The following is a 27,974-nucleotide window of genomic DNA, read 5'->3' on the forward strand; positions in this document are numbered from 1 at the left end:
TTTGTGACGTAAATAAAGTTATGTGGATCGTGCTTCACAAGGTGTTTTATTTATGGTATAAATGCTGCCCACTTTCAATTTTATGATAAAATATATAGAATAAAAGTGTTTTTACCCTCTTTAATTTGTAGTTAGATAATTCGCCAGTTGTGGCATGTGAATCAATTATATTTTTTTCTCTTTAATATTTGCAGCAAGAAATAAACATGAATATTTGAATGCATGTTTACAAAAATAAATCAGAACAATTTAATACAAACTAATGTCTCATTGAATCGATTAATCAGAATTTCAAAATATGTCAATAAGTCTTTTTATTGCTGTTTTTCATGTTTAATGTGAAGAATGACAGGCTGGATGCCACATACTTTCTTTTTTTTGTGGAGAATATGTGGAATTTTCACATTAACATCACACAACATAAGATAATAATATGATATAATATTGTATATTGTGTTTTGTTAATATTGCTAGTGCACACAAAAGTAGACTCTTTGCAGTTCCGAATGATGTATACTCTTACCTTTGAGCAAAAATGACAGCGTATTTTTAGTTAACACTGTTATTAAGAAAAAAAAAAAGAGAGAGATCGTGCTGGCGCCTCAAGCGTGCTTCAGCTTCCACTTTTGGCACAAACGATTAGATATGTGCCTAATAGCGCACATTTATCTATGTAAAATAGATAATGGGGGATAATGGGGGATAATGGGGTTTGGCCTCATGTGACACACAGCAGACACAACAGCACTTATGCTTTGTTTATTTATTTTTCTCCCTTTTATAGAATATGTTGATCTATAGTGGCGGTGGTGAAAGTAACCTAATAATGTAATCTAACTATGCATAAAAAACCTGTCTGTTTGCTAATTCGTACATACATTTGCACTTTGTTGTTTCTGATGAGAGAATTTGCCAAAAAGAGGTATTCAGAAAGCGAGAGAGTGAAGGAAACAGCGGCATTTTAGCGATGTCTCATCTGGACACTTATGATTTGTCATTACCGTCATAAGCTCAACAGTATCGTGTGTGATTGATTATAATGCAAGAGCTGTAAAAACGCATCTTTCTCTGTCTCAGTGCCAGACAGCGAACGCAGATTTGAATTAAGCAGCTGATGATATGACGTGCTGAACGTTATAATCACACCGGTGTGATTGTATTAAATGTAGAAAATATTCATCGGCTATTTATTTTTCATTTTTGGACTTTTGGAAGCTGCATTAAAAATCCACTTGGCTCAAAAATCTGAGGCTGCCCCCTAACTTTGAAAGGGTGTGAGGCCTCTGATTGTAATGTCTGCAACAGCAGCTGTGTATGGGGTAGAGAGAGAGAAAAAGACACGGCTCAAGTCTGACTCAGGGCAAGAATTTTGATGAGCTGTTGGAAAAGTAACTACAAGGCCATGTGCACCTGCATGCCCTGCATGCCCAGAACCTACTCCACGGAGTCTGCCACTTAGTACTGTTAAGAGTTTGAATGTTAAAGTGCAAATTAACTAGGGTAGATAAGCAATTAAAATTTTTAATATAATTAATTACATGATGTGGTGATTAATCTAATTAATCGCACATCAAATTTGGGGAAATTACTCTGAAAGATCATTTAAAGTCGTTGTGCAAAGCATATAACCGAGATTACAAGAAGTAGGTTCAGCAAGAAATATTTTGTTTGATATTGTGAGTAAATGATGACTGAATTGTCATTTTTGGTTGGGTGAACTATAACTTTAATAATTTATTATTATTACTTTGAAAATATTCAATTATGTCTTTAATGAAATGATACTCTAAATAATAAACTAAAACTGCCAGTAGGTGGTGCTAAATGTCTTAATGATTAAGTCATCGAGTCATTTATTCATTCATTTGATTAATTAAAATGGCTGATTCATTCAAGAGTGAAGTAAATGGTTCTTTATGAATGGTTTAGGCTTGTTCGACTTGAAGCGGATCATCACCATCGGACCGATCGATGTGTGACATCAAAGAACCACAAGAGCTTGGAGAGCAGACGACTCCTTGTGCTTTTGAATTGCTCTTGCTGTAATTTCATGTCATACAACGATCGGTCTGTGCAGCGCCACTTCAAAGCCAACGCGACTACGGCCAATGGTTCACCAAATTCGTTCAAACCGTGGATTTAACGTGCTTGGAGATGAATAGATCTGATTTGTCTTGTGATATTTCTTAACTATGTGATGTAAATATGAGACAAAATTTCAAACAGGAGGGGGAAAAGTTCACAAAAGAATGGGATGCTTTTCACCATAATAGACTCTGCACAGCAATACACATAGATGAATTCAGTATTTGACTTGTTTTTGGCAGCTACATCTGTAGGGATGTCATGATGCCAGCACACACTCCCCTCTCTAAAAACTGGCACCGGTTCACTGTAGAAGCCTTGAAAGCAGGGCTGTGCCAGTGCCAACAGAGTGTTTTGTCTATGGAATTTTTTTATTATTATTTTTTATTTCATCTTAGTTGATACACTAATGACTTTCTATGGAATTTTATTATTATTTTTTTTATTTCACCTTAGTTGATACACTAATGACGTTCATGCTATAAGACAAGCTTTATGTGTTTGCTTTATTTTACCTTGGTGTTCCATGAGTGTTAACATGAGAAGGACTATATCTATAATAAACTATGACTTAAAGTTTGTTTACAGATTTAAGGTTCTGCAGGAGTTTTACATTGTAGTCGTCTTCAACCTTTTAAGCTCACAGAGTCATAATTTATTTCCAGAGAATTCCCAGATTCTTTAGTATCCAAGCGTGAATAAGAAACAACAAATACTTGTGCTGTGTTCCAACAGTGTATCTTGTGGGTGCACATGTACGATAGGTTACTAGATGAGAAGAATTCCTTGTATGGTTAAAAAGAAAGGGGTGCAGTCAAACTAGTTTTTTTTTCTTTTTTCTTTTTCTTGGGACAGATTCCCAGTCAATAAATTTACTTTTTTTGTTGTTGTTGTTTTTTCTTTTTTTTTCTTATTAGTTAAAAGAAAAATCTATAAGAATTTTAACAAAAACTCTGAAAGCATTTACATCACTGTTGAAAATTGCTTTAAAATGCTTTGATTTCCTTTCAACATTTAATTTCAGAGAGCAAATACCACTTGTCATAAGGGCTCTATAATGTCTTTGGGGTTCTTTGGGGCATCGGAGCCCATGTTTTGATTGTCAACAGTTAAGAGTGCTCTTGATACACATTTAGATGTTCTTTAAAACGTGTTAATTTTTTATGCAGTTTTTGTTTATTTTATAAAACCTTTGAGGCTGGAATGGGCTACAAAATGTAAGAATCTGAACAGATTTTAAAATAGGCATCATATAACCGGAAAAACTGGGCACCATACACTAAATGACTGAGGATCACGCATTATCAGACTTCCAAGTCAGTATGAATGTAACAAACCAATGCAGAAACATGCCTTGTTGCTTGGAGATGTGTGACAAATGGAAACAATATGTATTTTAAAGAAAATATGGGCAAAAATTGTGTTGTGTGTTCCAGTCTTTAGTCTAACTTCTAGCTAAAATACTATGAGGTTTTTTTCACAGTTAATTGAAAGGAGATGTGCTTTTGGTGTTCTCATTGACTGTTAAGTTCTAGTGTTGTACATATGGCTGGGTGACAATATATTCCAGGAAAGATGACCAAACATGCCCTGCTGCCAAAGCCAAGATAAAGTAACACATGAAAAAGGAAGAACTCCCCCATTCTAATGACCAGGTTTGGCTATTCCAGTAATTGCAGTCAAAACAAATCTTGTCATACAGTGAGTAGATTTGTGCTCTGTCAGCTTTTTATGCAGCAGTTTTTGGAGTGTCCTTTTTTGTTCTAAAATCATAATACAATACAGATTGATTTCTTGCCCTGCACAAAGCCCAGATGTTAACCCAGTCAAAAACCTTTTTAATTAATTGGAGCAGCTATTGAATAGATTGCTCCATCCAATGCTGAAGTATTTGTCTCCTTCCAGTGTTTAGTTTGTCTACTGTTTTCACCACCAGGACAATTTAAGCTACCTTGGGTTTTCCAAGCAAGGGCTTCTTTTGTCTGGGGTCCCTCTTGTCTAGAGGAGAAGTAGTGCCAATACATCTGAGAGAAACTGGGATCAGGGGAGTGCCAAAGGAGTTAGCAATGCTAGGTCTCAAATGCCTTAATGGGTCCCCAAATCCACTGAACGACCGTTGACCTTCGTCAGGTCGGATCCTCATGAAAAGGTTCCTTCGCCCATAAAATGATGATTGGAAACCATCAACCAATGGTAGAAAATAGAAAAATATCCCATCGAGACACCAGCGTTTACAGAAAAATGCACATGCCATATCTGCTCAAAGGCTTTATTAAGGTCCTGTACCATCACTCCCTGTATCATGCTAACATATGTGCCTGAACGCAGCCACTACAAGACTGCTAGCCATTAGTAAATCCGATAATGGTCCACCATAAATCAATTAAACAAATGAATGCATGCATTCATAGCCACATTCCTTTCTGTTATGATATTTCTAAACCGTCTGTTCTTCTATGAATTCCTTTAACTTCACATGGACTCAGATCTTCTCTGATGAATGAAATGATATAATAGCATCTTAGCTGTGCAAGTAACGCGATGTAAGAATTTGACTTGTTGACTAAGTTGTGTTTAAGAATTCAGCAACAATATCTTTTTTTCTCTTTCTTTTTTGTCTCTCTCTCTTGGCTACTTAAGCTCCGAGAAAGAGCAGTTAACTGAAGAAGATGAGGATGACTTAAAGGAAGTGTTGGATCTGAGGAAGATTGCAGTACAGCTGCTACAACAAGAACAACAGAACAGGTGATCTTTCATGCTAAATCACACATGGTCAACATGTACACAGTATCTCCATCAGATTCCCTGTCATAATATTTATAAAATGACATCTTTAATGAGCACCCAAAAGTACAAAAAAGTAAGTGTTTTACTTGCTTGCCACAAGTCTTTGAATTGGCTATATGGTATAAAAATGTTTATATAATGGGGTTGATCAAGGGTTATTGGATATTCAGGAAACCATACATTTATTAAATCCTGGGATATTATATACTTCATGTAATATTATTTACTAGTTTACACATTTTATGTTCAAATTGCAGCTCTGAATAAGTTGTGACAAAAAAATACACAAAAACCTAAAAGAGACAATGTAACAAAAACATTCAGGGCTTTACTAAAAGGGCTTGATGGGATAGTTCACCCCAAAGTGAAAATTCTCTCATCATTTACTCACCCTCATGCTGTTCCAAACCCATTAAATTTAGTTAGTCTTCAAAACACAAATTCAGATATTTTTAATGAAACACGAGACAGGGCTGTACGCAGTGTTACATAAATACTGAGGTCCCAAAATTGATCTTGTTAGGGGGTTCTGGGGGTATTTCTTAATGGAAAAATGTTGATTTCTCTGATCTACAGATATGCATTTTAGTATGTCTTAAGGCCCAAAAAAACTGCATTACAGTAGCTTTGAAAACATGATATTGGACAAGTTGTATAATTTACTTGTCGAGCTGATTCGTAAGAAACTTAAGAGTGTTGCAACAGATGAGCCACAAGAGAAGGAACAGGAATGGTTTTAAATAAAAAATGAATGAGAGATTTAGTAAAATAATATTCTTTATTTCATACTTGATCATCATTTTGGATTTTAATTATAGATATCTCAAATAGTAAATAAACATAAGCAGCATGTGGTCTATATGAGTAATTTGTATGAGCATTAAAGATCAAATAGTTTCAGCAACTTATTTATTTTTATACTGTAGGTCTGTATGGAACGTGCAAACACAGACATGGTTGTGAAATATCATCAGTCTTTTCCGTCTGTGTAAGTAAAGGAAGTACACATAAGGTCACAAGATTAATTAACTGAAGGCTAGCAAGAAAAATAGGTAACTGAGTTTATTAAATTAATTCACAATATGTTAATAATTAATCTTGGGCCTTACTGTTTTATGTCTCTTCACATTGATAATTTACATGAATCATGCAAATTTTAGTTTGAAGTGGCAGAATTAAAAGTTTATTAGTTTGCATCCTTGGTTATTTCTGTTGATCATTTAATAACTGTTCTATCTAATAGAACTGTTCTATTTAATAACTTCTATCATAAAACCACTGTCAAATATAAAATCTTTAGTTTAGATACTTAAATACTGCACAACTAATATTTCACTTTATGACTGACAAATGAATCATCACTCTGGAATTTGTGCTCAGCAGCCTCTGTTAATTGTAAAGCCCACCTACTTTGATTTGATTGGTCATCTCAAACATTAAGACACTGATGAGCTTTATTAAAGTTCATGAGGAAGGCAGTAATCTTAGTGCAATATCTTTGCAGCACCAAAGCAGAGATAATTTTTGGCAATTATTATACAACTATTATTATATAAGTTTTGGGAAAAATACAGCGGACCAGACCTCTAGGACTTCAGTGGTGGGTGTGGCCAAAGCCACTAGAAGGCAAGCCTGCAAACTTTAGCCAAAAAAAGCGTATCGGCTAATGCTAATGTTTCAGGTTTGGAGTTCACACTGAATTTAAAAAAGGGAAGTCACAGACCTTTTGCAGCAGGTAGAATACAGCTTACAGTACTTCTTATTTATTCCTATGGTATCTGTAAATGGCGATAAAGTGTTGCAGAACTCAGAAATTCAGTGACGTCAAGGCTTCAATAAGTAATACAGATCCTTGTATCTCCCAATAGTAAGACAATCTCTGGTATGGCCATGCTGCGAGTTTCTGTCCCTCTATTGAAAGTCCAGGTTACCGAAACTTGAAGATTAACCTTATTTTATGGTTTAGAACCGACATGAGGTTGAGTAAATGATGACCGCATTTTAAAATTATGCTCCAATTTCCTTGAAGGCCTTGTAACTAGCATTGTAAGTTTGTGTGCTTTTATCATTTTTATTATCAAAATTAATTAAACCATATTAGCACAGTAAATTGGCTGCCCTATATGATATAAATATATCTTTTATATACACTACTCCTCTCTTCTGCACTCACTTTTTCAGAGTCTTTCTTTCTCTTAGGCCTTATTCTGATATTACAGCTGACTCTCATTTTTTTTCATTATAAGTTACAGTGCCTATAAAAAGTATTCATACCCATTTTTTCGAGTTTTCTTTTTTGTGTCGCAGCCTTATTTTAAATTGATTTAAATAACTTTTTTTCTACATCAATCTACATTCCATACACCATAATGACTAAGCCAAAAACTAATTTGTGACAACTTTGCAAATTTATAAAAAAAAAAAAAAAACTGAAATTAGTACATTGCATAAGTATTCATACCCTTAACACAGTATGTAGTCGAAGCACCTTTACAGTCTCAAGTATTTTGGTATGATGCGACAAGCTATGCATTTGGCAATTATCTGCCTTCTTGTCCTCAACTCTTCACCTCTCAAGCTCTGTCAGCTTGGACTGGGGCAGACGCACATCTTCAGGTTTCTCCAATTTAATTCTGTTTAATTCAATTCAAGTTTATTTGCATAGCACTTTTCATGATACAAAACATTAAAATGCAACTTTACAGAAAATAAAGGGTCTACAATATAAGTAGTAGCTTATGAGTTGTGACTTTGTTAATGAACATATGGCAGGATCTAATAAACATGTTGTTGGTTTAGATGTGGTGATAAGTTTATTTAGCTCTTCCTGTCCTATATTTGTTAAGCACCGCAGTTTTTCTTTGGGTGTGATGAATGAAGCTGAAGTATTAGACTTGTAATGTAGAATCTACATTTGTTATTGTATTTCTGATGTTATCTATTTTATAAGTCATTAAGTCATTACTATTAAACTGTGAGGGAATATGTAGATCGAGTGGCATTCTGGTTATTTGTTAACCTAACCACTGTGGTAAATAAAAACCTTGGATTGTTTTGGTTATTTTCTATGAGTTTGCGGATATGCTCGGCCCTGGCAGCTGTTCAATGCAATTCTAAAAAATTTAGTTTTTAGTTAGTTTTTCTCCATTTACGGTCAAGATTAGGAGTTTCTTTCTTGAGAGAATGTGTATTCCTGTACCATGGCGCAGTGCGTTTTTCCCTAACCTTTTTCAATTTGATGGGGGTATCAGCTATTAGAGAAGATAGTGCCCATGTTGCTAGTCATTTCATCTAGTTCATATGATGTGTATTTATGGGTGCACAGACCAGTTGAGATAAATCAGGCAGGTTATTTCTGAATCTATCTTTTAGTGGTTGAACAATAGTTCTTCCTGGACGATAACGTGGAGCCATATAGGTAATATCAGTAATATGCAGAATGCACGATACAGGGCTATGGTCAGTAACATTGTCACTTTGAGGTATGATATCTATGTCAGTAAGATTGATTCAATGCGATATAATTAAAACGATGAGTGGGCCCATTGACATTTTGCTTGACTCCAAAGAGTTTATTAGGTCAGTTAACGCAAGTCCTAATGCATCATTTGTATTATCAACATGAAATTTTTCCTTTCTCTTTGGAGTGTTACAAGCTATTGGTGCATAAAGAAGATCTGATCCATATAAAATTTATTTTAAGATAAAAAAATGACTCAAAACATGCGGCAGGAACAAACAGGAAATGATGTCACATAGCAGGGGGTCCTCTCTATTAGATCCTGGTCTCATGAAACAAATCTCCAGAAATGTTTGATTGCGCTCTGGCTGTGCCACTCAAGAACATTCACAGAGTTGTCTATAAGCCACTCTTGCTGTGTGCTTAGGGTCATTGTCCTCTTGGAAGGTGAACCTTCTGTCCAGTCTAAGGTTTTGAATGCTCTAGACTGGGTTTTCATTAAGACTATCTCAGGCATTTTGCTGTGTTGAGTCCCCCAGTCCCTGCTGCTGAAAAACAGCCCCTCAGAATGAGGCTGCTACAAGCACACTTTACTTTTGGGATGCTACTGTGCAGGTGATGAGCAGTGCCTGCTTTCCTCCATACATGATGCTTGGAATTACGGTTTTTCAGACCAGAGTGTCTGGTTTCTCACAATCTGAGAGTCCTTTGGGTGATTTGTTGCAAATTCCAAGTGGGTTTTCACTGAGGAGAGGATTGAGTTTGGCCACACTGCCATAAACACCAGACCGGTGGAGTGTTGCAGTGAAGGTTGTCCTTCTGTAGGTTTCTCCCATTTCCACATATGATCATAGAGCTCAACTAGAGTGACCATCAGGTTCTTGTTCACCAGTCTAACCAAAGCCCTTATCCACCGTTAGCTCAGTTTGGCCAGGGGGTCTGCTGTAGGAAGAGTCCTGTTTTTTTTTTCTGACTTATTCCACTAAGAGTAATGGAGACTACAAGCTTCTTGTGACCCTTCAACGCAGCAGAATTTTTTTTTCTTCTGAACTCTTCACCAGATGTGTGGCTTCATGCAATCATGTCTCTGAGCTGTACAGGCAGTTCTTTTGACCTCAGGGCTTGGTTTTTACTCTGATATGCATTTTCAGCTGTTAGACCTTTTACTAAAAGGTGTGTACCTTTCTGAATCATATCCATTAAATTGAATTAGCCCCAGGATAACACCACTGGAAGTGTTGTAACAGCTACAAGTTATATGAATGCTCCTGAGTGAAAGTTCAGCTGTCCCAGAAAAGGATTATGAATACTTATGCAGTGGAATTATTTAAGTTTTTATTTCTAGTACATTTGCAAAGTTGTTACAAATCTCTTTTTGGCTTTGGCATTATGGTTTATGGAGTGTAGATTGATATGTGACAAGTTATTTAAAGCAGTTTACCATTAAACAAAAAAAATAGGGGTATGAATTTTTTTTTTTTTTTAAAGGCACTGTATGACTATGAGAGCTTTACAAATGAAAGTAAGTTTTGTCAGTTCCTTTTCAGTACACTCATCAATGCAGTCTGCTGCTTCTGCATGAGAGGACTGCTGTCAGGTGTTTTGAATTAATGGGATCAGACCCCTCTGCTTACTAACAAATGAATCACCGTATTCCTCCTCCTCTTTCTCCTTCCATCTCCTTTTTTCCTTTTTTTCTCCATCACCTCCTGCATCTCGACCTAATCCTGTGATCTGACTGGTGCACACATGACATTTGACTCTCAGGAGGCGATCCCTAATTTGTAGGGCAGAGAGTCTAATACAACGTAGAAGAGCCCCAGGGAGAGCTCACAGGTAGAAGAGATGTGTGTGTTTCTATGTGTGTGTTTATTTCAAATGATGGATGGGTGTAATTAGAAGAGGGTGTATAGCACACATCTAGTACATCTGGTCTTGTGTTTATGTGGGTGATGTTTATTACTAGTATGTTCTTGTCCAGGTTTAATAACGATGTCAAGAAGTCAAGTGTTGTAATTTCAAGGGTGTTGCAATTTTGTATTAATTTTCAAAAAGAAATGCTGATAACAGTGTGTTGCATGTGTGAATATTTCAAAATAGTTTCCCACATATCCTTTTGGCCAAAATTGTAGACGTGCAAATGAGCAGGACACCTTTCTTTTGAATTTCTTGGTTCGGTTCACATGTAAAAAAAAATGCATTTGTTTTTAAAGATTGTTTTGAATCCTAAGCCAAGTTGCATTACAGGTCACTAGGTGCATGTCATGCCTTCAGAATGCTCAGAAGCATCAGTTTCCTGGCCAATTGTTGCACACAATTTTGTTTTTCAAACCCCATCTTTACTACTGACTGTATGCATAGTCATTGCGCAAGCTTTAAAATGTTTCGCATTTTCAAATTCAAGGTTTGTTCTGATATAGTTTCCGATCAGATCTTTTCTTTTTTTCAGCAGCTTTAGTCAAGCATTTTGCAAAGATAAATGTATGCACAACGGATTCATGTCAAACAAAGACATAATGGATTTTCCGATCTTTCAGGTTTCTCAGCCACTCAGGGAGTAGCACCAAACAAAGAACCCCATCTCAGACTGTTAGAAGGTATTATGATGCACACACATACATCTCCACGCACATTCCCATTTCTTGTAGTAATTTGATATATATTTATAAATAACCAACCATTCATTGTTATGTATTCCCTAAAAGATAATTGGTTGTATAGAAATAACATAACACTTCATATATTTTTTACAACTTTACAAAAAGCTTCCTTTGACATTAGTTTGGTGGAAATCACAGACATGTGCTTGTTCACGTGTATGACAATAGTGTATTGTGTGTTATCAAAGACTCAATCTGAGAGAGACACCTGTGAGAGATTTGACAAGCTTGATAACTGGACCTGTCTGCGATTCACAGGCCTGCCATATGGAATGTGTTTTGACTGGAAATGTCATCAGTAACAACCTACAGATAGCGAGAGAGTATGATAAAGTGTCATTATAGACTTGCAACAAAGCATCAGCAAGCAAACATTTCACCTACGAGTTATTATAAACTCTGAATTAAAACTTTGCATTTGCACCTTTGTTTTAAACCCTGAGCATTTGTAGGGTGGAGATTGATCGGTAGTTTGATCTCTGAGATCTCTTTGTTGATTGTGGGAACTCCCTTTTTTTTCATAAAATAAAAAGACTGGGAGGAGATGACAGGGTGGAGAAGGTTTATATTTTGACAGTTAAACAGGTAGAGACAGGTATATACAGTATACACCTGGAAACACTGTTTTTTCCCCAAACTTGTGGGGAACTTGTGCTACAATATTTTCAGATGTGATCCTTGGAATAAATTTAAGTTTTTTTATTTTTTAAGTTTTATTCAGAACTGCATTAAGGCCGTGACGCACCAAATCAGTCTTGATTGAACATGCTTAATCAGCCAAGAAGCCTCAGACAGGGTCTGACTAGTCTAGACCGTTGTAGCCAGACCTTCAGACTAGAGGGTGACATGGGTCCCAATCCCATGAAAAAACTGGGGGAAAATCCCATCCCGTTTCAATCCCGTAAGAATGACTCCCGTTCCCTCCCACTCTCGTGTTGTATTTTTTATTTTTTGGCCGTAATCTGTCAGTTACAGTTAAATTAAAAGTAAATAGTTAAATAAAAATTCAAAATTGAACTGAAAGCCATCTTAAACAATGCAAATTGTGCATTTGCACACACATTAAATTTCATGTAAATCATCCATAACACGCATGTTTTCTATTTTATTTTTGTATTTTTTTTTTTCATTTGAACATTCATCCTCTATAGATTTATTTTTGATACACAAGAGTTTCGAAGTTTCTCACTCAAGTTCACTTGTCCGAGACGGCAGAAACCGCATCTTGTTTGCTTTAATTATTTTACAGAAGCACTATGTTTCATTGTTATTCTGAGTGCACACAAATAAACGTATACGGTTTCGAAAGATTTATTACTTTTATCTGTATGACCAAAAATGACTATATACAGCACTTGAGAGCACCATGCCTCCATCTGTCCTGCTGTGAGCACTGCTGTTCAGTGTCCACACACACTTCAATAGCACACATTTCTGTAGGTTAACATTATATTGAGCAGCCATGTAAAGTTGTTACTACATACATCTTTTAGATGAAAAGCTATATTTGAGGTCTATGAATGAAAGGTGGGCTTTTGGATGTCCTGCCCGATGTAGGCTACTGTATTACTACATAGACCAGCCTTTAACGATCTGTCAGCCTCTACTACAGACTGAAGGTCTGGAATTCATGGCAGCTTTCATTGGCCAAGGCCCGCCCATGAGGCCATTTGACCGACATGTCAAACAACCAATCACAGTTCGTTTTGTTCATCGTCATGGGATTTGATAATGAACTTTGTGAACACAGTTTTCGTAAAGTCAAATGATTTGTTAATTCTTTAAAGTGTTGAAGTTGACAGATAACGCAAGGCACACTGTATCTTCAACAGGCCGACCATTGTCTCCAGAAAGCAATCACACCCTTACAGTTACAACTCCAGACATGCCTCTCACTGGCTTAAACATTTATGCTACAGCATACCCGTGTAAACCATTAGCCTGCTGGAATTACGATCTGTCAACTGTAGGTCTTCATTCATGTGTGCTTGGCCACGTGTTGTGAAATAGTATAAAGCCTTTCAGCACTCCATGGTCCGATATGATAACAACCTGATAACACATCAGGCCTTATACACATGGCCATGTCTGTACACATAAGCACACGTTCTTAGTGCAGGCACCCATAAGCCCCCATTTGTATGTTTTGGAGGTGCATGTCTGCATATCACTGAGTGTTTCTGGTTTTCTCTACAGTGCATCACTAGATGAAGGAAGCAGCTCAGCCTCCGCCTTGAGTGGACAGGTACCAATATATATACACGTATATATACACGTGTCATGCACTGTTGCACACAAAGCCATAAACATACCTGCATTTTATGCAGCAATGCATGTATTCACTTATCTTCCCCCCCCCCCGATAAGAAATGCAGGTAGGCTTTGCATTGAAGATAATTATTAACTGTGAATTAATGAATTATTACAACATGGTTTTATTACAACTTAGGTTTATATGTGGGTTGTGGGATTGGCATCTTCAAGATTTTGTTGATCATTGACTTTCTAAACTTTTATTCTTTTATACTTTAAACATTTGTTTATTGTTTGTCCATTTATCAGTGTGTTGACTGTTGTCTAATTTTTTACACCACTTGAAGTCTGCACCCAGAATTTCAACTTGCATCATATATCATCATTTTTTTTAACTTGTTTTTTCGTAATCCTTAATCAAAATATTTTCCTCTCACCCTTGCAACGACATCTCTTCTCTTCTCTGATGATGTGTTCACTGACCTGAGGGCGGAAAAATAACCTCTTCCTTCCAGCAACGTCTGATGTTCATCACAACCCGGGAAGAAACTTTCCCTGTTGTGAAACAAACGCAACTTTATTTTATGGCAACTTTAAAGGAAAAGTTCAATCAAAAATGTATTTTATCAAAATTGGTACCAATTGCTCACCCTCCTCAAGTTGTTTCAAAACTAATTGCATTTCTTCTGCTGAACGCAAGACATTTTGAAAAGTCAGTGGGTACCAGCAGATGTTTTACAGATTTGATCTGGGTCTGCTTTATCATTGTGTTTGTGAATTCCATTCTCCCTCATTCTGTGTTTTGTGTGTGTGCGTGTGTGTTTTTAAGGAGACTGATCTCACTGATGAAGATGCAGCTTTCTCTGAGGTCACTCTTCAGTTCATCACAGTCCTCCTCCTCATTCATTTCTATCCTTACAGTAAAACTTCCAAAATCCAATGCTCTAGTTGTATTTTTTCTCACTCACAACATTTTCACCAGCTCAGTCAATTCTTACACCACCACTCAAAAGTTAGGGTTAATAAGATTTTTTTTGTTTTTGAAAGAAATTAATCTTTTTATTCAGCAAAGATGCATTAAATTGATTCAAAGTGACAGTAAACACAGTAAAGAAAGAATCATCATAGCTTCAAATATATTAAACCACATACAACCGTTTTCAACTGTAATAGTAATAATAGTAAATAATAGAAAATCATCATATTAGTATGATTTCTGAAGGATCATGTGACACTGAAGACTGGAGGAATGGCTGCTGAAAATACAGCTTTGCATCACAGGGATAAACGTAATTAGCTGTTTTACTGTATTTCATCATATAAATGCAGCCTTGGTGAACATAAGAGAGTTCTTTCAAAAAACATTATTTATTTGATTTTTTTTAATGTTACCAGCCACACACATTTGAATGGTAGTGTATATTTAACATTACAACATGTTTTCTTCACAACATATTCTTCACCTTTTTTCTTGACAAATTACCAGGTAAAAAAATATTTGGTAACACTTTCTATGAAGCCCATATTGATTTGTAATACACTATAAGGGTATTCTTAAGGCATTAAATGAACGTATAATGCATTATAAAAAACCTTATAATATGTTGTATCATATTCATAAAAACAGTTTTATGAATGTGTAATATGACACATTTGCTTTGAACTATTTTTATTATAATATCAGTTGTTTTATCAGTTTTGATGGTACCCTTTAGACAGCTGTTAAGTAACTCTGTAACTACATATCAACTAGCAGTCATTAGAGTATTAGTATTTCTGCTACTGTAAATATATGCTAACACTTTAATTTGATGGTCAACCAACAGATAAACTGACTATAAGTGTCTTTGCAAGTACTTCATCTTATTCAACTATACTAGATTCAACCATTCTCGAGCATATTAATATTCTAATGAGAGTTAGTTGGCATGTAGTTACAAAGTTGCTTATAGTCGATTGATTAAGGGGACCATCAAAATAAAATCTAACCATATAAAACATTGCAATTTTTTTTTCAGTTTGAGTATTAAGCTCACATCAAATAATTAACATTAGCTCCACATGAAACACTCAAATAACACTCACTATCTAACCACTCACAAGCTGATCTTAAACAATGTCAAGATATGATACAGTCCATTATAATGTAAATGAAGTAGATTTAATATGGTTTTCATTGTGTTATAATCATACTCTTAAACTTATAATACTTATATAATACATACGGTAAGTATTATGAAGTATTATAATTGTTGTTAGGATTATTCATGAAATGATTTTTTTTTTTTATAATGCATTATGCATTCATTATAATGCCTTAAGAATACCCTTATAATGTTTTATAAATACAGCATTTTTACTGATGCTTCCATGTGTTGTTGTTTTTTGTTTTGTTTTCCCTGTTTCAACAACAACTCATCTTCGGGGTGGGCATTATGGCCAAAATTATTATCACAATTTCATTTCCTATCACACAATATCAATATTGATCACATTGTTAATTTACCACTTATGTGGAAGGAAATGCATTCCACATATTATACCATGAGAATGAATATAACCATAACTTGTTTGTTAACGACTCCACAGAGTTTCTACCTTTTAATGTAGGGCCCCGTGAAATCCATTTTGAGCTCTGTGATTCACCGTAATTTTGTGATTTTTACCCTCAGCCTTCTTCCTCTTGTTCGTTTGATGGAAGTTTGAAATCGGAGAGCAGTGACTCAGAGCCAAGATGGCCAGAGGTTCCTCCTGTGCTCAACCAGAATGAGGATCGGAGGAGAAACAAGTACCTGAGAAAAGACTACCTGAAGGTACACAGCCAAGCACGCACAAGTTCTCTGTTCTCTCTTCTCACACTCACATATTTTGTTTGAGTGTTCTCACGATCTCTTTCTTTTTCACTGGTTTTGTCAAAGACACACACACACACACACACACACAGATATGCAATTACTTCATGCCACTTGAGACTTGCATATGTCACAGGTCAACTTGTGTTGTACTTCAGTATGTTAAAACAGTTACAGTACAGTTACAGTGACTCTAGTCTCAGCCTGTGATATTTTGTTTACAGCCTCAGATATGGCAGCCCCAAACTGATTACTCATTGTGCTTCAGTCCTTACCTATGTAAACCTTGGGAAATCAAGATGTGAGGAGTTTATTATTTTTGAGGTGCTTTTAAAGGACTCTGCATGGCAAGATCAGCATTGGTTCCTAGTCTTGTGGATATAATCTTCAAATAATGGCTTGTGATCTTCCACACAGTTGGCTGTAATTGTTATATATTGAAGAGGAGAAATCCCAGACCCGACCAGAGTTTTTACACGTGAAGAAAATTACGTGAGGTCTTATTTCAAGTACCTCGCTATTTTCACTTTGTTTTAGTTGCTTAGAGAATGGCAGGATTTGTCTGGATTTCTGCATTAATTGGTCTTAAATTGCAAAAATGACAGCACAATAGATGTATAAACACAGTCTGCTTAAACAAATAACACACCAACAAACACGTTTTCATGTAATTTATAAACTCACTTTAGAAATATTCATAGTTCAAGGTGAAAAACATGTAAATCTCTAGGCTAGTGACCTCAACAAAAACATGGATCCTTGTCACTGAGACAAGATTCGCAGAGTGGCTCTGAGCCCTATAATGCGCTATAACAAAACGTGTGAGTGAGTGTCAGCTGATTCACAGAAACCCCTGGAGAATGTTAACATATATGTTGAAGTGTCAATGATGGATTAAACACTATGTAAACAGATGAAATCAAAGCTCTTAAAACACACAACACCACGTGTGGAGTGAAAAGACAGAACACCAACATTAAAGCCAAATACTAGCGGTAAACTAGGTTTGGGGCATACTTGTTGCCTCAGGGCCTGGACCGCTTTCTGTAATGACAGATAAACAGAAGTTTATTGGGATAGGCTGCAGGAGTATTGAAAATGACAATGACTTAAACCACATTTGTAGAGTAACAACAGAATGACAGGAAATTACACATTCTAGAATGGCCCATTCTGACCTCATTTTGACTGAGATGCTGATATCTGATATTTTACCTGGCTTTAAGATTCAAGTGAAAAGGAATTGTTCTAAGCTCCTGTCCTGAAAGCTAGTCTGATCCACAGTCACAGGAAACATTTGGCGGAAGATGTTTCTGCCAAAATGACGATTATTAAATGCAGGGTTCACAGATTTTTTCCATCCTGCACAGTGACTGTTTACACAGTGTGTTCAATAAAAATATGAACATGTTATCCTAGTTTGTGAGCGATTTAAAGAAAAGAAAAGTGAACTGCGTTTTTATATTCTTTTTACTATTGAGTCAAATGAAATCCAGGTAAATGTATCACATTTGACTTTTTTTTTTATTTTTTGCATCACATTTGTCTTTTTACATTTGTTTTGACATTTGACATTAAACCAATGTCCTTTAACATTTTTAAGGCAATCATTTATTGTTTTATTGTGTATTAACTTTGAAATGTTCAATGTCAAGGAAAGAAAATATGGTTTTAAAATGGGCGATATTTTGCCTTTAGGCTTTCTTGGCAGAACACACAGAAACACACATCCGTAATACCGTAATAATAAAGAGAATTTCCCTTATCAGTCTCTTTCAAATGTGCATTTGTTTTGCACTTCCATGGAACTGTCAAGAGAATAAAATGGAGGACAAGCCCAGTCTGAGCCCAGATTTCTTCGCAATAAAACTTAGTTGACCTGCAACTGAGAGGAAGAATGTTGAGACCTTGGATAAAAGAACATTTGAATTTTGAAGAACAATTGAATACACAATAGAATTCCTGTACACACTCCATGTAATGAATCTACTGAGGCATGTTGAAGTAGAACCTATGTGCAGTTTTAATGAAGTCCTTAACAAATAGAAGATGAACAGAGACTAGACTTGGCATGAGCAAACATTAACTTAAGAGTGGACATAAACTTACTAAAAGTGGACAATAACATGAACAAAGCTAGACAATGGACAAAGAAACATGAGGGCTATATATATCAAACAATGGGGTCACATGAAACTCCTGTGAACAATAAATACAATTAACCAATGAGAAATCATTGATAGAAAACCGCACAATAAAAAATAACCAATGAGAATAAGACACATGGACAAGGGTAGCACATGGCAGGAACACATGAGGGAACAGGGAATCACATGACAAACCAGGAAACTAGACTAAGAGGTGGGCCTGGGCCGTGGAGCAGCGATGGAGACCATGGTGAAGTGGCAGGCCTGGGCTTTGGAGCACTGCTGGAGCTGATACCTACCATGGTGGATTTGACGGGGCTGAAGACCACCAGGGTGGAGCAGACAGAACCAAAGACAACACTGGCGTAGCAGATGACCACCAGAAGACTAAAACAGGTCAGAAGGCCTTGGGGGAGCAGAGACATGGATGGACCACCTGGCTGTGACAGAACAGGCTGTGAGCTTAGAGATGGCCTCCTTGGCCATGATAGGGCAGACTGTGAGTTCAGGAATGGCCTCCTTGGCAGTGACATGACTGGCAGAGGGTTTACGTGTGTCCACTGTGGTCAAAACAGTACAGGCAGAAAACTCACAGACTAGCGCCAACACAGGACTGAGCTCTGGGCCTTAAGCAGGCTCTGGAGTGGATTCATTGCTGGAGCAGAGGCTCTGGTGTGGAGGCTGTGGCATGACAAGGCTCTGGTGTGGTGGCTGTGCCGTGACGAGGCTCTCATGTGGCAGCTATCTTGTCTGAATACTCAGGCATGGCAGCTATAACATGTACAGGCTCTGGCTAGGAAGGCATGACGTGAATGGGCTCTGTAGACTCCGGCGTGGCAGTTGAAGTTCCTAGCTTGGTGGTTGTGGTGTGAATAAATCCTGACATGACTGATCGGGTGTGACAAAACTCCAGTGTAGCAGCCAAGACATGATGAGACTTTGGCGTGGCAGATGTTATGGCTGAAGATTCTGCCATGGTAGGTAGTGGAGAATCGTGGGGTTTCCTTATCCATAATCCCCACAATAAATGAAGAACCACTCAGCAAAAGGGCATGCTCTGTGTATTTTGCCAGGGATCAGTGTACATCTCCGCCTGAAAACCATGAACATATACATACATATTACAAAAAAAAATCTATGTATCATTAAAATTAATGATATATATATTACCGTATTTTCCACACTATAAGGCGCACTTAAAAGCCTTTAATTTTCTCAAAAAACGCCTCATAATCCGGAGCGCCTTAAATATGGATCAAGGTGCTCTGTCAAAATGTACCCAAAATGTAACCCAAGCTGAAGAATAAGAATAAGCATTTGATCAGATACAGCTGCAGTCACAATTTAACAAAGATCATTAATACAACCATTTATTCCATGCTTACCTTTCCTCAATGGGGCAATAGAATACATATGGCTGTGTGATTTCTCCCAAGAGAAAGATACAGAATTGTGTAATTGGTTATTAGTCAACAGCCCCTGATACGTGAGATCTTGTGTATGAAGTAGGGATGTAACGATTCACTCGTTTTCTCGATGCATCGATTACAAACCCTGTCGATTCATATGCATCGATCTTGAAACATGATTTTTGAATCATGAATCACCGATCTTGGACAGTAATCGATTCAAAATGCTAAGAATCGAATGAATCGCGATTTCTATAGCGATTCAATGCTTTCAAAATGTATACACATTAAATTACTACACGCACGAATTAATGGAGACCTTGAAGAGAGTTCGTGAATCATGCCTCTTATCCGTCTGTCCACTGTTTACCGACTGAGACTGTCACAGGATTGCGCTCACGCTCCGTTTGTCTCTGATGCAGCTGACGTGTGATCTAAAGGACTCGTGGCCAGTAGCTAATGCTAACGTGGAGTAGTTTTACTTTTCTGTAGTTTGTCAATGGCTCTCTGCATCTTACCGACGGAGTTACCGGAGCCGTCGACAGCTGTGTTTATTGCATGGACGGAGCAGAAATGTAAGTGTCTAAATCATACGCACAGATCCATTGAATGATAAATGTGTTTAAACAATGCGGATGAACCGAATATACGAAGGGAACTTTTAAAATTAACCACAGCATTAACAACGACCTTGAAATAAGAGCGCGAGATTTATCTGATTATCAGATGCATGAAAGTAGCATTTGTTTCATTAGCAAACAGAAATCTGGCACGTTTTCTCTCAGAATCATTCGCTGATGGAGAGGAAAAGTTAAATAGAGATGAAGACGTTTTCACACTGAAAGAGAAGCGATCTCGCTCTCATAGACGTGCCAGGCTATATCTGCAGCCAAACTGAATAAAAGCAGAATGAACTGATGAAACTTAAATAAAAACCCACAAACAATTTATGAATGATGCAGTGCTAATTGACATTTATTACAGTACAGAAACTATAAAGTATATTTTCTACCTTATTCTGTGCAGAAAATTTAAATAATTGCTAATTAAATGTAGCCTAGTATATAAAACAATCATAAAATTGCCATTAGGAAAAAAATATCGATTACAAATGATTGATTATTGTCCAGCAGTGTATTTGATTTATTACAGCTAATTAAAAGTAATTAAAAAAGAAGATAATTCCTTGTAAAAAAAATAAATAAAATAACAATAATAATAATTATTATTATTGTTATTATTATTATGTAGGCTACATACATAAAATGATTGTATTTGACATTTCTGTCACTTCTGAAATTATGGCTACGCCCCTGGTGTGACAAAATGTTAGCTTATACATAATACTCTTTAAGCTCTTTTTTAAAAACTTGGCTTACATACATTTTTACGTATGCCATGTCGCATCATTAAACTAGCATTTAACAATGGACAAAAGGTTTCTTTTTTTTTCTAACCTATGGTTCTCTAACCATAAATGCTACTGTAATTTGCCCCCTGACTAAGCATTTAAAGAATTTAGTAGAAGCATTTAAATAATCCCGTGAATGCACTTAAAGAATGCAGAATCGAATCGTTATAATCGAATCGAATCGAATTTAATTGTGAATTGAATCGAATTTAATCGTTCTAAATTTGCAAAAATCGTTCTTGAATCGAATCGAAAACCTATGAATCGTAATCGAATCGCTGCCTTGCCAAAGATTCACAGCCCTAGTATGAAGTTCATCTGTTTCTGGAGAACGTGCTCTCCCACTATCCCACGGAAAATGCAACACACCAGCTATCATCCCAAATTTGTAATGAATCATATATAAATATGTTACCAACAAAAGAGAGTCTGTGAGGTCTGTTTTCCACAAAATAAGTGTTTGAAACATTTGAAAGCAATTAATGTAAAATTTGCCATGAGTATTAGTATTAATTGATTGATAGATTTATTATTATTATTAAATACATTAGGTTTTTTAATTTAGAGTGAAATAGTATTAATAATACAGTAATATACTACTATATTGGTTTATAATTCAATAGAAAGTATTTTAATAATAATATTTTATAATGTGTCAGTGTGGTTTGAGACAACTACAACCCTGTCTTTGGTCAGACAAACAAACATTATCAGATGTGAAAGAGAATGTGGTTGGATGAGGCAAATTTGTTTAAATTTTCAACTAAGATTAATTGATTAAAAATAATGAGGAATGTTTTGTGATTCTGAGAAAGAGGAAAGTGAGCTATTCCAAATATTCCTGAAATATAACTTATTCTGGCCAATAACTGCCTAATTAGAGAGTAGAGACTTTCTGATTTTTTTAATCTGAAATGGATCTTACCAAAAACAATAACACTGTGAAGAATTATTAATTTGTTCCTTTTGTGGCATTCCCCACAAATGGTTGAACTGAAAACATTAAAGAAATACATTGCTTACTAGACATTGTTGTTGAACATTGTTGGGGAAATAGTGGACAGCGTATAAGTGGCTGAGGACTGGAATATGCTAATATGGGACAGTCTGCCAACAGTTGTGGGTGGGGCCTGAGCAGTATGATGTCATATTGCTCAGAAAATAAAAACAGCTTGATGACTGATGATTGAGACTATTTAGGTTTTTTAGCTATTAAAAAATGGCGTGAAAGGATTTTTATCATTGTAGGGTGGGTGTGTCCACACACTGCTAAAACACATTTATGCAAACACCATGTAATAGTGAATTTTGCATTGCCTTGAATTTTGTGGTAAGAATTTCAGCACAAAAGTACTGGTTATTTTATATAAAACAGAAATAAACCAGATATACACATCTGCTCCTCAATGTAAGTTTATCGAGAGTTATGACTAGACTGGTTTTAGTCAGATTTAAAGTGGTGATAGAATCAGCATTGTATTCTTTTATCTATAGACCAGTGGTTCTCAACCAAATTCCTAGATCCCCTTCAACACACTTGGCATTAACATATGATCGCCGTGATCCGTTTAAGCAGATCAGATCGGATCATCAGTCAATCAGGACACGGTGCATTTACACTTGCCAACATCAAGTGACTTCTCTATCTGGATGACCGATTGGATCTATCCTTCCTGTGCAATATTTAAATAAGTCTTCTGACTGTTTGGGGGGGGGGGGGGGTTGCATCACGTTTACCTGTGGATGCAGACATGATGGCTGCATTGTTTACATTACATTGAGATCCGATTAAATTGCATCCTCGACTACCTCTGGACCAAGACATGATGATCAGATAACATTCATTCAGCATCGCATTTACACTTGTATTTTCAATGTGTATGTGGACAACATCTGGATACAGGTCACGTTTTAATTCCAAGTGTAAACGCAGCTTTTGTATGTCTCCTTAATCAAACACACCTGATTCAGATTATCAGTTCATTAGCAGAGACTCCAAGACCTACATGCAAAATACGCAGTGTTTGGGGGGCTCGGGTATATGGTTGAGAACCATTACCCTGTTTAATGCATTTCTGATGTTAAAGGCTGATAATGTTATGAATATAAGGAATCTGATCCTCTGTCTCCCTGTGTTTCCCACTCTAGTATAAGTGCCAAAGTGCTCGAAGAAACTCCAGTGGCAACGACAATGATTGTGAGGTGAGACTTTGTGTCGACTCGTGACTGTCTACATGTCACTCTGCTCAGAACTCAGTGTCATGAAAAATGAAGAAACTGCGATGTTACCTCTTGCAGAAACTAAAGTAAACACCCACTATTACACAATTGCAACAGTCCGTTTCAGCATTGTAATTGCGTTTGCTTGCTTATTTGCTTCATTTTCAGTAGCTGGTTTTAAAAGTACTATTGTTACTTGTATTACAAAAGACAATGCATGTACTTGGGTACAGTATGTATTGATTTTATTAGCAACACTCAGTGATACACTTGTTGTTTTAATAGCGTTAAATGTTGGCTTAACATTTATTACAACATTTTAGATTTCAATCAAATCAAATCAATTTAGATTTTACATTTCATGACCCCCCCCCCCCTTTGACATAATGACATATTTAAGTGTTAACAAATGCATAAATAATATGTTGCCTGTTTCCTTCACTTTCCTGATAGGCACTCCCATTTTCACTTCTTGTCTAGACTTCTATATCATTGTATTAGCTACCCACTAAGACCATGTGCAACAAAACCATACAATTTTCATATTCCTTAACCACTTTCATTTCCAGAAAGAGAAATCATTTCGAGAAAGTTCTTATTTTATGATTTATCAAAGATTTCAACCAAAGAAATTTCTATAGTGTCTATATATATATTGGCTCTTTGTGAATGTAATCTGCAAAATGTTTTGGAAATGTATGGTGATTCAATGGTCAAAAGTTGTGGAAAGCCTTGTTTGTGTAGCCCTGTCTCATTCTGTTAAAGATAAATACTACATTTACAAAGTTAATGAAGAACAGCCCATCTCAGTCAGAAGAATCTGAATCCATTACAAAATCCATCAGAATTGTTTGCAGTGATTCCATATTTTTGTTGTTACAGGAGGGAATGCGATCTAATGAGTTCACCACAACTCTGACTGTTTTTGGCCTGAAACCCAGATCAGGTAGTGTTGCCCTTCCCTTTCCCTCATCACAAGTTGTCTTTTTCTTGAAAATTTGTGGTGGTATTGCCAAGGCTTGGCAGGCTGGCAAAGCATTTTCTTTTCAGTGTAACTGAGCAATCAAAGCATTTTTCTTTCCACAGACATCATATTTTGAGACTGTACTCAAATCTCATGATGACTGTCAATTCAAAAAAATACTTTTCCTCACCTTTGTTTAAGAGGAATTTGGAGGTCAAGAAAATGTATTCCGTGGAAAGATATTGTCTTGAACTAGTTGTATTTCTTTATCATTTCTTTTTCATTTTTTTCATGTCATTGCAGTTCAGTGGAAAGCACAAGGAAGGCCAGTACTTCCTGTCTCACAGAAATACAATAAGAATTATGCTGCATGCAACAGAAAAACAGCTTGTTTTGCAATGTTATCATTCTCACAAATGCTTTCCGTTTTATCATTTATGCCAATTATATTTTTCAAATATTTAAATAGCTGCAGTAAGGACAACAGCAAGACAAAAACATGCTTCTCTGTATTTTTGGTTCATGTAAATTCGGCCTCATGACTATACGAAATACGTGTATTATTCAGTGTTCTGGAAGTACTCTGAAAAGGGGAATGGGGGACAAGAAGAGTCAGTGTTTTTTCTTTTAATGATCAATCTAATATTTAATATTTAATAATTTAAAGTCTAATGTCATTTCATCCAGTAAATAATTGTCTGGCCTGAACAAAATAAAAAACAATAAACAAAAACAAAGTATCTGAACATAGTTTGACAAAAGAGAGAAAAGTCTATATCGGAGTGTATTTACACTTTTTTTTATTCCACATGCAAGAATGTTAAGGCACATTTTAACTAGGGCAGCAACAACAAATCGATGATAAAATATTGATTATGATGCTATTCTAAAGTAAGTTTAATTATTATTAATTAGTCAGGACTATTGCTGATCTATTTTTGGCAAAAATGGGAGACCTCAAATCTAATGAACAGAAAGAAGACACTTAGTGACCACATTTACACCATGTAAAAATTCAAAGATTTACCAGACAGGTTAGTTTCTTAGGGCAAGCTTGCAATGAAGAGCAACATGATAATGATGTTGACTGTGTGTACTACTCAGCCTTCTCCCGTGGAAATCGTCAAGACTCTAGCTCCACAGAACCAAGCTTCACCATGAGGAGAAAAATGGAGCACCTCAGAGAGGAGATGGAGCAGATCCGACTCTTGCAGCAGGTCAGAATTACACTGTACCCCCAACCCCCCCCCCCCCCCCCCCCCGGCATATTTGCCAAAGTATAATGAAAAATGATTGATTCATATCTCCAGGGTAAGCCAAGTGAAGTTAATTAAACACACAGACAAACAAGTTCTGTTTAACAGCGTGCCATTAATGTTGTCAGAGCTCACATGTGATAACAGTGCTTTCTTTCATCGGTTTTCTATATTAGTTGCTCTATGTTTCTACTTGCCACTGGGAGCTATTACCAACAGGGTTATTTCTACTTGTTGAGTCATGATGCCAGAAAGGGAACATATATTTCTGACAATAGTCAGTACCATGTAATCAAGGAATTCTAAGGAAAGGGATGATGATTAGGTGATGAAGTCACTATACATGGATTGAAACCACTTTTCATGTGCGCTTCACATGCGGAATGCTATTTGTATGGCACACTATTTGAGTTGCGGCCTGTGTAGAGCTTTCAGTTCATTACTTACTGTATAGACCCCTTAAAAGTTTGTAAACATTGCAACGTCTCCGGGTGGGCGGGGCTTAGCTGGAGACAAGCGTAAGCTAGCACGTTTTAGGAGAGATTTATTAAACATGGATCCAGAAGAAGGTACGTAACTGTCCGAATATGTACAGTCACTGACTCTGTGGGACCGTGACAACTATTTTTGTAAATTAACTCTCGCGGATGGAAGCAGGCTACCTGACCAGTATGCCATACGGCCATATGAATTACTTTTGGGTAGTTTGGGGAATTTTGTCAAGGCTTATTTTCTAATGTAACCTATCGCTGGGCTAACTATGATTAGCAATGTGTATTATTTTAAGAGACCATTGAAAGGATGGCACACACATCTATCGCTGTATGTTTAACATTTAAACTAGCTAGTGCGCTGAAGGTTGCCGACTTTTCACATATAAAAAAGAAACTTGCTGATTTACTAGATAAAACCAACACACCAGTTCATATGCATAGATTATTTTACCTGATATGAAGTGTGCACTGCAAACACGAGCATTATTTATGATCATCTCCGTCCAGTTTGTACGCTGTATTGCATTCAACCACAATTGTCTTCTTGATTTCTGTGAAGGAATGTCTGCCGGGATCTGGTAAAACTTTAGTTTTGAAACAAAAGTGCTGTTTCTTCTATTCTGGCAGCCAAAAACCAAACAAGAAGACATTTTAAAGTCAAAACCTCAAACTTTTACCGCACCTGCTATGAGTTCTGCCTTATGTTTTGCCTCCAGCTAGAGCGGTGACGTCACAGTGACGTAGGCGATTAAGGGGTCTATAAGGTACTGCTTCAGACATGGACAGGGCAAGGTAGATCATAAGTAAAACAAAACTGCATCTATAGGATGTTTACAGAATAGTTTTCCATGTAAGAGGTAAATGAGAGATTCACTGATGCTAAAGCTGTAAAGTGCTTGCTTGCCCTTATTAATGATTCCCTATCATGTCCAATGTCTTAACCTCCACCTCAGTCATAAGATGTCTTGGTGCTGAAGGGCACCCATGTGACAGCCGGAATGACTGAAAAGAGCAAAGACGTCTTATCTTGACATTTATCAAATGGATGATTCGTGGTTCTCATGATACACTTGTCCTTAAACTGAGTGTTTGAATGTGTTTGCAGAACCTCGAGTCTAGGCTGAAGGTTTTGCTGCCAGATGATGTGGGTGCTGCTTTGATGGATGGTGTTGTTTTGTGCCATCTGGCTAATCACATTCGTCCTCGTTCCGTAGCTAGCATTCATGTACCTTCCCCTGCTGTGGTAAGTTTCACTAAATGTTCCATACAGACCTTCTTGGATCTCCTTTTAAATGAAATCATATTTTCTGCACTTTAATTGACATTCATTAGTAAATATTCAGAATTCGAAACTAGCACATACATTGCTTGTTGTTTCATGGTTCTGTTTGATGTTACACTTTGTTTCCACGATCCCTCTACCAGCCAAAACTGAGTATGGCCAAGTGTCGGCGGAATGTTGAGAATTTCTTGGATGCATGTAAAAAGCTTGGAGTGCCACAGGTAGGATCGAGCATTTCTTCTTTTTACAAATGCTATATCAGTTATCAGCTTGTATCTCCTTTTTTAAATCTGTATCAAATTGATATTTTACAAGTACAACATCATCTAAAGAAATATTGATAGTTTATGAGATATAACCCTGCAAGATTTAACATTCTGCATTTAACTGAGTTAAAGGGAGTTGCTGTGCACATGTAAGCAGTGTATTTATGCATAAAAATGTTAAGATGAAAATGTATCCACTCATTATCCATACAGGTTCAAAGGTTTAAGGTCAGTAGGATTTTAAGAAATTAATATTTTTTTTTTTATTCAGAAATGATGCATTAAATTGATCAAGTGAGAGTAAAGATATTTATAATGTTATAAAATACCTAAAGCCCAAAAAAATGAATCATGGTTTCAACAAAAATATTAAGCTGCACAACTGTTTTCAACATTTGTAATGATAGTAAATGTTTCTTGAGCAGCAA

General features: G+C 36.4%; 1 protein-coding gene across 5 annotated transcripts in view; it reads left to right on the forward strand.

Annotated features, from left to right (window-relative positions):
* The window catches only part of LOC132139557 (leucine-rich repeat and calponin homology domain-containing protein 2-like), a 76,501-nt gene that overhangs the window by 46,725 nt on the left and 1,802 nt on the right, over positions 1–27,974 (forward strand). For 2 of the 5 annotated variants that reach the window (XM_059548010.1, XM_059548006.1), the window contains exons 11-21: positions 4,726–4,830; positions 10,100–10,168; positions 10,870–10,929; positions 13,189–13,237; positions 14,075–14,113; positions 15,918–16,058; positions 23,213–23,266; positions 24,167–24,230; positions 25,353–25,465; positions 27,104–27,241; positions 27,424–27,501. In XM_059548010.1, the coding sequence (XP_059403993.1) occupies positions 4,726–4,830; positions 10,100–10,168; positions 10,870–10,929; positions 13,189–13,237; positions 14,075–14,113; positions 15,918–16,058; positions 23,213–23,266; positions 24,167–24,230; positions 25,353–25,465; positions 27,104–27,241; positions 27,424–27,501 (910 nt within the window). The remainder of the gene's footprint in view (positions 1–4,725; positions 4,831–10,099; positions 10,169–10,869; positions 10,930–13,188; positions 13,238–14,074; positions 14,114–15,917; positions 16,059–23,212; positions 23,267–24,166; positions 24,231–25,352; positions 25,466–27,103; positions 27,242–27,423; positions 27,502–27,974) is intronic. The other 3 variants (XM_059548007.1, XM_059548008.1, XM_059548009.1) reach the window with 3 other exon arrangements.

This window comes from Carassius carassius, chromosome 4 (assembly GCF_963082965.1).
Source record: "Carassius carassius chromosome 4, fCarCar2.1, whole genome shotgun sequence".
In the NCBI taxonomy this organism is placed as follows: domain Eukaryota; kingdom Metazoa; phylum Chordata; class Actinopteri; order Cypriniformes; family Cyprinidae; genus Carassius; species Carassius carassius.